The following is an 11,817-nucleotide window of genomic DNA, read 5'->3' as shown; positions in this document are numbered from 1 at the left end:
CATGAAGGCGTCTCTCCCCTCCGACAAATCGCAGCGCATCCAGGACATCACCAAGTCATACTGCGAGCAACAAGTTATCACAAAACAACAGTTGCTCTCCCTTCTCGGACACCTCAACTTCGCCATGCACGTCATCCCCCAGGGGCGCTCGTTCATCTCCCGCCTCCTGGACGCAGCATCAGCGGTCGACAACCTCCATGACTGCGTTTTCTTAGACGAAGGCTGCCGTTCAGACCTTCGGTTCTGGTCCCTCCTGCTCGCCCACTGGAACGGAATTACTTTATTTTACGATGGCCTCGTGCGTTCCTCTGACTCAATGAGGTCTTCACGGATGCCACCCATCCATGGGTTTTGGGGGGTTTCTTCCAGGGAGAGTGGTTCGCAGGGTCATGGCCCCGTCAATTTCTACCCAAGCAAGTTCTCACTAAATCCAGCCTATCACCCATATCATACCCGGGCATTCCTTCAGGATAGGTGCAGCCACCTCTGCTGCTAATCAAGGTCTCTCTACCTCATCCCTACAACAACTAGGACGGTGGTCCTCCTCCGCCTTCACAACCTTCATTCGTATGGACATCAGCGCCGTACGGGCTTCCCAAAGATCTCTCAGACCCTAACTATGGTAGTTATACATATAACTGGTGGTGGCTCAAACACATTCACAAGTATACATGTCTCACTAAGGTTCCCGATATTCAAAACTGCATTCCTGTCCTAATTCCGCGGGCCCCGCCCACAGGGAATAATGTCTCGTCTCACGCCGCAACTACAGGTAACGGGCTTCATCTCCGGCACACAGGTATTTCATTCCCAGGCCTTGCTCAAACACATCAGTGTAAAATGTATTTCCTGCAGTCCGCGTGGACTCGGGCCACCGTACACTCCGGTGTCAGTTACAAAACAAAGGAAAATAAATGAAGAGTAAAGATATATATATATATATATATATATATATATAGCCTGCGAAGTCAGGCGTGGCGGAAGGCCACCGTACACTTCGGTGCCAGTTACAAAACAAAGGAAAAGAAATGAAGAGTAAAGAAAAAAAAAAATATATATATATATATATATATATATATATATATATAGCCTGCGAAGTCAGGCGTGGCGGAAGGCCACCGTACACTTCGGTGTCAGTTACAAAACAAAGGAAAAAGAAATAAAGAAAAAAAAAAATATATATATAGCCTGCGAAGTCAGGCGTGGCGGAAGGCCACCGTACACTTCGGTGTCGTAGCGGAAGGCTACCGTACACTTCGGTGTCAGTTACAAAGGAAAAAGAAATAAAGAAAAAAAATAAATAATATATATATATATATATATATATATATATATATATATAATAGCCTGCGAAGTCAGGCGTGGCGGAAGGCCACCGTACACTTCGGTGTCAGTTACAAAACAAAGGAAAAAGAAATAAAGAAAAAAAAAAAATAATATATATATATATATATATATATATATATAATAGCCTGCGAAGTCAGGCGTGGCGGAAGGCCACCGTACACTTCAGTGTCGTAGCGGAAGGCTACCGTACACTTCGGTGTCGTGGACGTTGGGCCACCGTTACAAAACGAAACCGCTCGCTCCTCGGCGTAGTCAAGCCCTGCTGGCCAGGCATGCGACCCGCAGGTCGTTTTCAGATAAGACCGGCACTGATTTCGGCAGTCAGAGTCTCAGCATGACCAGTAAGCTCCGGCAGTGATTCCGGCACAGTGTCGCTCATATACGTGTTAATCTATTATCTCTCCTCCCCAGATCACCAGTCACCCCACAAGGTAAGCAACTCAGTTCATCTCAGTATTCATACTTCACTGGTTTTGGGGATTTCATCGGAGCGGTGCTTTCCCTCCTGAATGATTATCCTGCAAACCGGGGGCCTAATCGCCAAACACCATTACATTCTCCTGTTGTACTATCATGGCAATCATTTCATTCATATGACGTGTAAACAATAAATATGTAATTCTTACATCACGTCTCTCCGGTTTGAAATGAAAGCTTTAGCGCAAGTTCAATAAGGAAGACCTAACTCGAGTCACTCACACGTCACTCTATGGCTCCCTTCCCCCCTCATTAAATATGAGGGCGTCACGCCTCAGCAGCCAATCGCTGCACATGCCAAATGCCTTAAATACCTGCTCTTCCTCCCTGTCAGTTGTCATTGCAGATGATCACACGCAACCCGCCTCCACCCCTCTCGCCTCCTTCAGGACAAAGCTAAACCTTCCTCCTTCAGACTGGTCTCACCTACTCATCACCACCACCAGTGTCTAGACCCCGGGGATTTCATCGGAGCGGTGCTTTCCCTCCTGAATGATTATCCTGCAAACCGGGGGCCTAATCGCCAAACACCATTACATTCTCCTGTTGTACTATCATGGCAATCATTTCATTCATATGACGTGTAAACAATAAATATGTAATTCTTACATCACGTCTCTCCGGTTTGAACTACTCTACTCAATAAAATAGCTAGTTCATGTGCCACAGTTGACAAGCTCTTGTTTTCTTATAACAGAGCTGTGCAACTAAACAAACCTTCAACATAGCCCAACTAATGTGAACACACATTAAATATCTATACAAACGTAAAAGGCCTTTAATAGCTGGAGGACAACAATCTCACATAAAAATGACCTCAAATTCCCAATTTGCCGAACAATAAAAATCTTGCTGATTCAGTGACTCCTTTCAATCAAAATCTGATGAAAGGTTTGCCTCATTGATCCGATGTTTCCCAGAGGACATTTGTATTTCTGCTGAGCCAAGGAGTGCTCATGATAAGCAATTATTTTTGGTTTCAAATAAAATGCCGCTATTCATGTAGGCTGCATTACAGTTTACAGCTTCAAAAGTGGTCGGTATGGAAATGCACTGATTACTTCACAAAGAAATAACTGTGCAGGCAGGCATTGATATTTTTAGAACATTTACATCTATAAAAAAGTATTTATGGGCACAGAGGAGGGACAGGAATAAAAGCTGCTTTGCCTGAGCTTAGATTCCTTGTGTTTTACTTCTCTGTGGCCCTAAGGTATGCAAAGGGAGTAATAAAGAAACACTTTTGATCCTTATTTAACACCCCGATAGGGCCACTTATCATTAACTACTACCACTACTTACTAAAACCACGTCTGGTGAGTTTTCAATAACAAAGAAGTATAGTAATATATCATATATTGACTAAGTTAGCTATACATATTAACACAAAGCCCTCCATCAAAATGTTTTTTATGAGAAAGAATACCATTTAATGTTTAAGATTATTTGGGGAAATAAATAGATCCAATATATTCATGTCTCAGTGTGTTTATAGCTATGAACAGTGAGATATTTTACAATCTCAGGCCTACAGCTGGCAATATCTCAGAATTAGTAATGTGAGTTCACTAAAAGTAAAGTGCTGAAACAGAACAAACAGCACACTTTAAACAATCTGATGTTGACGATCTACTCGCATAATTTTAGGTAAAGTTCATGCAAGAATGTCTTTCCATATCCTCAGATTGCAATGTTGCTCTTACTATATTCACCTTAAACGCTTTGTGAGGTTCGAAACTTCAGACCAGTTGGGAAATCAGAGTGGGGAAGATAGAGAAGATATATGAACAGCAAACAGCTGCTGAAGTGCTAATGATCAATATATTTCAGCAGCACACAAGAAGGTTGTCTGTGATCTTGAATCCCAAAATATATGTTTAATTCTTCCGCCCTTCACCCTCCCAACACTTTCGTCATTATAGTGAGGTTGTAAAATCATGGGCCACCTGCCCATAAAATCTAAATAAAATGGTGTTCGTGGAGGTTGTAAAATCTGCAAGAAAGTTAGTTAAGTGAGCCAGACATACATTATGCACATTTAATCTGCATCTCAAAAACTGTGAATCTGATAGGATCAAGGTATTTAAAAATGTTGGTGATTGTTTTGAGGCAGCAGTGACCTGTTAAATAAGAAGAAATACGATCATAAGCTACACGTTTTTCCTGTTAAAAAGGTTCCCTGATCAGTTTTCTGAAAAATAGTTGCTGTGATGGAATTAACAAAAGCGTTGGTTAACACTGACATCTGGTGGAAGATGTTTGAGATTTCAATCAAGTTTTTAATATAACGAAGAGAAGATGTACCTGCGGTACTGACAAGGGACTGAGCATGCTGGGCCTGATGATTATTCAAGTTTTGATTATGTTTTATATACAAGTCCCCTCTATAACCCAGTCCACTTTCAGTACATCAGACTGATCTGTCTAGCTCCAGCTTAAACTGTGTAGTCTACAGATGGAAATGAGGCACTGCATATTGTTTATTTAGTGTTGGAGTGTACAGAAGCTCGGTAAATTGATCAAAGATTCGGCTGTTAAACTCCTGATGTCTCTGTGAAAAATATAAATGGAGACCAATGGGCAATCGCTCCAGCTGTAACGCCAAATCAGGCCAGGGGAGCAAAGTGGGGGCGGGACTGATTAATTCCTGCTGTTTCTTTACAGAGACATAGGATGATGTGAAGAATATCAGTCTGTTTATGAATTCTATGGAGGTAAATAAAAAATAACTGGAATAATAGATAGAAGGATATATGTCATCTTCACATCAGTGATTATAATGCAACAACAAAAGGCTATAAAGCATATTCAAATACAAAAGACACTAGTGTATTTATATACCGTATATAATTGATCATACATTTATGATTAATATTTCATATATCAAATCTAATCACTGAACATTTTCATTTAAATCATGTGAAAATATTATGCGAAGAAACCTGTTAGCTTATGGCAATACAGGATCTACTGTGTAATTCAAAGATCATGTGAAATATAAAGAAACAATGTATTTAGAAGGTCAAAGTTTGATATTATCCAAATATTGATAACAGTCAATATTATTGTTACATATAATATATACTTATATTATATTTTGTTATCTCTTAATCTATGGTTTATGTCCTTCCCTTAACACATGCACATCCATTGGGCCCTATTTTGCCGGCTGTTGTTGCAAACTGGTTAGCAAAAACCAAAAAATATAATTTGTATGAAAAAAGAACAGTCTCTTGTACATATAAATGACATCTTTGGGTGATTAGACAATTTTGAATTTCCTATTCCATTTCAGCCTATGATTCATGTGTGTTTAAATGTAAATATTACAAAGATGGTAAAAGGTATTGATATAATCTGCTTTATGCAAACAGTAATAAGAGTTTAGAACAAGCTACAGTGTGCAGACTAAGTTGGCTGTTACAGTGAAATAATGATTTTATTCAGTCAGAAGCATAGCTACTGTACACTTCATATATTCTACTCTTGATGTAGAAAAGGCATCAAGTCAACTTGTTGCATTCAAGCAATAATCATACTCCTCGCAAAAGTTCTTCAGTCTCACTTCTTCTGTCCTTCATGACACCTGTAAAACCGGAATATTGGGTAACACTGAGGATTTCTGTGAGCAACCACTCCTGTGATTAGTTTTCTTTTTGTTTACTCATGCTGCAGGAGAATTATCACTGTCACCATCACCACCATGGTTCTCTCAAAGAAAATAAATATTTGAATCACAAATGGATGCTTGACACATTTGTCAGGTCTCTCCTTACAATGAAATATTTAGTCTGTGAATCTCGTTAAGGATGGCGTCGCTGTTGGAGCTGTCAGATATTCCGCTGTCCGCAAACACAGACCCTGTGGGAAAGCAACACATAGTATATTTTAATAATATGCTGGCATATAGTATTAAAGATTATAAAAAATCAGGTCTGCCATTGCGACCTGTGAACTTACCATTGCTATTGGTGCTATCACTGATGGTGGAAGAGCTTCGAGAGGTTAAGTGGGGAGCTGAGGTGGTTGCTGTGGCAACCGAAAGATTCATCCTGTTCTGGGTGGCTGTCCGACTCCAATCTGGCAAAAAGTAAATATGACCAAGCTTATATAAGTTTTAAAATGCTTTTAAAATGTATTTTCTTTTTTATTGGCCAGTGTCAGAATCAAATAATGTAAGTGTTATCAACTTAAAAACATTTATTTTACTTGTATGACTAAGTATTTTCTTGTAGCTGACTTGTATTTGCTAAATAGAAGAAGAAGATAGAAAAAGTAGTGCCTTTTTACTGGTTCATAATTAAATGTTATTATTATTATTATTATTATTATAGTTTTACAAAGAACTGCTCATATAATGATGTCCTGAAAGTCTGAATCTAAAAGTATGTGTAGTATGTCTGTGTGTTTAGATGTGTGAGTATGATTTCTGACATACATTTAGGCCATCACTAGGCACCTGGGGCTTTCACCTCATGTTCAGTCAAATGATACTATAGTATAAAAACACATTTACTGCTTACCTGAATTCTCAGCCAAACGCAGTTTCCCACAGCAAAGATATGTTCTCCACTGCCTACGGACATTCTCCTTCACAGCACAGTGGAAAATAAAGACAAGAAATCCTGTACAGAACAAATGATATAGAAAAAAATGGGATACATTTGCAAATCATAAACTTATATGAATTGATCATAAAAAGCACATAAATACAAGTCTCACCTTGCAGAGAGTTGAATATGGTGAAAAGGTAAACAAAGGGTAAGTAAAGGGGTCCCCAGGCAAACAGAGCAAACCCCCAGGTGAGGCCGAGCAGCACGATTAGACCAGCAATGCTGCGCAGATCTGTCATCACCCCCCTGTTGGGAGGCTGGTTCTGGGGGTTCTGCTTCTTGATCCGGGACAGCTGGACCATAACAATAATGAAGACCAGCAGGCACAGAGCAAAGATCAGGAGGAAGTAGGCTACCACTCCCACATAGAAGGCGATGTCATTACGCAGCCAACAGCTACAGGGTAAAACATTAAAAACAAGGAAAAGTTAAGTCTATAGTTAACTACAAAAAGGCTATCATTTTAAAAGAAAATTGTCATTATGTGCCAGGTAGGGTTCTATGTCATATGCCTATTATGGTGTTACAAGAATGCCACAACGAAACAAATAATGCAAATGTTTTGATGAATAAACAAGGTGGTAGCATTAGGCATTAATGGGTGCTATGGTGTTTATTGTGATACTATATTGCAGGGGGGTCGCTTAAAATCAAATCAAACTTTGGATCCCTCAGTGTAAATGTTACAGATGCTCAAGAACTCAAGACTACATTTTACTAATTGCTTGTTTGTAGAACTGTACTGTGCATACATATAATTACACATTATACAGTGATTGCACAAGATAGATATATTTGTAAATGGCAGATTATCGTGACAGAGAAAAACAGTTGTTAGATTATCTTATTTTCTGCTTGGGTTGAAAAGTCTGACTTCTGAATTTGGAGAAAGGAACCTGCTCAGAGAAGGAGCCTAATTAAGCTTTTTCATAGTAGATATTTTAAACCTGAATACTTGAAGCTTGAAGACATTTAATTTAAATGTTTTAGCCTAATGATAAAATTAGAGTACAGTAAACACATCACAACAGCGACAATGGATTATTTTTTTCATTTAAATAATGTTCCTTAATTTATGTTTTCTATTTATAAATAAAAATTACTTTCATCAAAATAAAGCAATACCATTATACATTTGTAATATATTTGCACATGTGTTTAAAATTAAAACACATTCAGCTAGAACACAGAAACAGTCTTGGACTGCTGGCTCAATTTATGGTTTATTGAAAAAACAATCAACAAAAGAAAATAAATCTTTTTGAAAATGTGTTCAAAAAAACTGAGAGATTTAAGCATAACTTACAAGTCGTCTGAAGTGCCATCTGTGTATTTTCCATATGTGACCACACCATAGTTGTCTTTGTCCACTGATATTACAACAATCACCACAAGAAGAGGGATGCCTGCAAAGACCAGATTTTAAATCAGTAGAACAATTTCAGTATATCCCAACAAATTATGGGAAAAAATGATAGATACTAGAATTGTTATATCACATATTTTTTGAAAACATTCAAATAAATATACTGTATTGCATATTTGTAAACATGTTGACAATTTGGAGGTTCATTTTACCCACCCCAGCCTATCAGTGAGAACTTGAGCATGTATCTGCTGAGGTAAGGAGTGAAAACTCGGACGATGCTCAGGTACATGTGCAGGGCCTCAAGCCCCGCCCAGGTAAATGATGTAAGCAGGAAGTAGTGCAGGAAGAAGGCAGTGCTAATGCACAGCCCAACCGCTGGGTACAGTGCCAGCCAGCCGTCCAGCAAGAAGACAAGGTTGAGGAAGAGGAGGGAGAGGCAGAGTTGAACCAGGATCTTGGCAGGAATATCCCGCATCAGTTTTCTGCGTAGAAAATTATTTTTAGGATACTTGCAGGCAAATAAATTGGCTTTATCCTTTTTTATTTTTGCTTTATAACCAAATAATTAAATCTTGGATTAAAGTAGACTTGGTAAAAACAGATTCTTACTCAAATAAAAGATAAGTCAGTAAAGTGAGTGCAAGGAAAATGGCAGAGATTCCACAGCCGATGTAGGTGATGAATGTAAGAATTTGTGCCTGTTGACGATCAATAATTCCTTCTCTGGACAAATCCTTGGGTACACAAAATAAATAAACAGTGAATACACTTAGCCCAACAGCAGCCTGTAACCATAATAATTTCTCTCTTTAACCATTTGATACAAGACAGAGTTAGATCATACCTACCAAACAAATATAAACCAGCATAATAAAAAAAGGCAAAAATACACACCAGCAGAATTGCAAAACTAGTGAGATGGTTGCAGCTGCAGGTTGTTTCTTCCGGAGTATTATTGACAACAAAGCAGCCAGCAGAGCTCCAGCCTCCTCCGCCTGAACACGAGAAACAACAAACAGGGATTTCAATACCTTTAGAAATGTAACAAACTCAATTAGCATGCATTGCACTCACCATTCTGAGTGAAGTCCCAAAATGTACAGGAGGCTGAGTAGTTTCCCTGCAAATCAAATTAAAAGTACAAACACACGTTTTATTTGTAGATCATTTCTAAAAAAAAACGTTTATATTATTTAAGTTGACTCAAAGACTTTTGTTTATCTGAACATCAAAATGCAATTACTTGTAGATTTGGATTAATGCAGGACACTTTTTTGGATGAAATAACTACTATTATTTGTGTGCACACTCACATCTATCGGGTTGACATTTCGGATAGTAAACTGAATGTTCTCAGCCAAATTGCTGATTGACAGATTAGTCACACTGGCAGCCAGGACTGGACTGACAAGGGTTTGGTTGTTTAATGCATCATCCTACACAAAAGATAGACAGCCAGAATCTTTTTACAGGAAGGTTATATGATAAATGACTGTCAAAAACATGCATGGTGTTATCTAAAAAATAAACATTTGTCTAATAGAGAAAATCTGCTTGTAGATCATAAAATGAACATTAGAAAATACTTCAATATTTTTGAGAAAAACTCTGTAAGAGATGAATAAGTACCTGGAATAGGGCAGGTTTGGTGTAAAAGGTGAACTGGACCCTGTTTGCCAGCTGCTGGTCTTCAGGACTGAGACCCGCAGTGAGGGAGGAGGGCAAAGAAACAGACCCAAGAGCAGAACCTGACCTTTTGGACCTGGATCTGCTGAGTGCACGGAGCTGGTTGCACAAATTGTTAATACATTGTTAACATAAAAGTTTGGCACTTCCAGTTTTAAGTTTTAAAAATCACTTTGTTCTGTCACTATGTTTGCATCTAGAGACATTTGCTCCTGTCATTTTGTACAAGTTTTCTCTCTGACTGGAAAAAACTTAAATCGCTTTTGTCAACAGAGTAAATGTCAATTGTTCAGGAGTTGTCGTTCGTCTGAGAAATGTGTGTAGCAAAGATAGAAAAGTGTTTGCCTACATTTGTGGGGGTTTAATTAACAAAAATGTCAATACAAATAAAAAGAAGAAGAAAGAATGATCATATGATGAATATTAATTTTACATAAATGTTGTCTTATTTTTATTTTGTCTAACAATTAAATTCCAAATTAATTTAGATCATAGCATAATAATTATGTTGTCAAAGGAATGTTTGCTGCCCTGTTGCCTTTTGGTTTTAGAAGAAGTGGATTCATTTTTGTAGAGAATTCTATACAATTGGATTTCTGCAACCTGTGCTGGCCACTAGAAAGAGAGCAGTTTTTAGGTAATTCTGCATAGGATTCTTTGCGCCTTATGAAATACGATGAATACAGATGACAACAATTTAAAATATTGTCTACCTGGACATTATCAGTGTTGAAAATGTTAAAAGATGTTTGTGGAAAGTTGGTCCCATCGATACTCCTCACTGCTAGAACCACTGAACCAGAGGGAAAGGATCTCTCTGTCACCAGGGACAATCAACTTAAGACCTACATCTTCTACCACTTGAACCAGTCTGTATACAGAAACAAACACAAACAATTATTTGAAAAAAATCGAATGAATATGAATACATATGGCTAATGGTTGTGAAATAAGTACCTGTTCGCAGATGCAGAGAGGGCCACTGAGTTGCCCTCCATCAGGTTGCTGACACGTTGATGACCTTTTGTCCCACTGCCTTAGAGACAGAGGAGCCATCCAGAAGCTTCTTCCAAGTTCCCAACCAACTGTGCAACCTGCATCCCCAATCAAATTATAAAGTTAACTCTTAAGGATTCCACATTTTCTTGCAAAAAAATGTTCTTCTTGCATACTGTAATGAACTGTAGCTTCACCTGAGAAGAGTTCAGCTGAGAGGCATTTTGTGCTTGATTCAGCAGCTCGTTTGCTAGTTCCTCCTGTGCCTCTTGACTTGTAGTTGTCTCTGCAATGGATATGGACATAACACACACAGTACATCAAGTTATAAAGTGGCCATTGTATTGATAGAATATATCAGTTTTCTACTTTGGGGTTTGATCGAGGATTCCTCCCTATCTGCTACACAGAAAATCATTCTATCCAGGCAGATTAAGGAACTACACCATTAATAAATGTATTGTTGTAATGCTACTAAAACGATTGCCTCATCGATGACTTCCTCAACAAGTCATTTGAACTTTAAACAGCTTTCTAAACAGCAAGCTTTTACAGCAAAATTATGTTGTCTAACCTATACATACCAGGTAACGTTGTGGTTTTTATGGGGAGGGTGTTGATCTGGAAAGTTGTTATAGAGGAAGTCAAGGAAACCTTTGCAGTAGTAGTGTTTTTCCAGGACGGATGTGTACCATGCTTAGTTGGTGTGGTTGACTTTGTAGTTTTCAAATGAACTTCTTCTTTAGTGGTCAGGTTAAAGTCATTGGTTGGACTGCGTACTGTGGTACTGTGGTTGAATCTTGTTACTGCAGTTTGATTGTGATTGATGATGGTATTGACAGCATTGGCCACTGTGGTGAAGGTATCATTTTTGTTGGTTGATGTGGTGTAGGGTCTAACTCTAGATGTGGTGGGATTTTTAGTCTGGTTGTTAAGTGGATCTGCTGTAGGTTTAGTTATGTTGTCAACAACAGAGGTCAGATTGTCCACAGTTGAGTATTTTCTCGAAGTTATATCACCATTGAGAGTTACATTAAGTTGTTGAGCAGTGGGAGCAGTTGTGGTCAGTTGTGTTTCAATGATAGATGCAGTGGTTACATTGTCTGTTGCTGTTTTGTTTTGAGATTCAGTCGTTGTAGTTACATTCTTTGTGTAATTGTTAGAGACTGTAGTTACATTTTTTTCAGTTGTGTAATTGGGAGATGCTGTAAATGTGTTTATTGTTGCATTATTTGTTGTAAATGTACTATTGTGTAAGTCCCAATTGGCATCAGCTGTAGTTAGGTTATACTGTGTTGTATAATTGTTTGAAACTGTTGTGTGATTGTT

General features: G+C 38.4%; 1 protein-coding gene across 1 annotated transcript; it reads right to left on the bottom strand.

Annotated features, from left to right (window-relative positions):
• Nucleotides 1-5,240: 5,240 nt before the first annotated feature.
• On the bottom strand, nt 5,241-11,053 carry adgrg2a (adhesion G protein-coupled receptor G2a). The gene is given in 17 exon segments (XM_034236461.1): nt 5,241-5,685; nt 5,785-5,904; nt 6,348-6,449; nt 6,547-6,833; nt 7,744-7,843; nt 8,020-8,288; nt 8,416-8,540; nt 8,701-8,801; nt 8,881-8,926; nt 9,120-9,242; nt 9,436-9,591; nt 10,206-10,295; nt 10,297-10,363; nt 10,450-10,504; nt 10,507-10,558; nt 10,560-10,586; nt 10,686-11,053. Coding segments are annotated over 17 exon segments (1,917 nt in total). The 5' UTR covers nt 10,794-11,053; the 3' UTR covers nt 5,241-5,596.
• Nucleotides 11,054-11,817: the final 764 nt, after the last annotated feature.

The sequence above is a fragment of the Gymnodraco acuticeps genome, unplaced genomic scaffold (assembly GCF_902827175.1).
Source record: "Gymnodraco acuticeps unplaced genomic scaffold, fGymAcu1.1, whole genome shotgun sequence".
NCBI classification, from domain to species: Eukaryota; Metazoa; Chordata; class Actinopteri; order Perciformes; family Bathydraconidae; genus Gymnodraco; species Gymnodraco acuticeps.
This window is presented reverse-complemented; position numbering and strand designations above follow the sequence as displayed.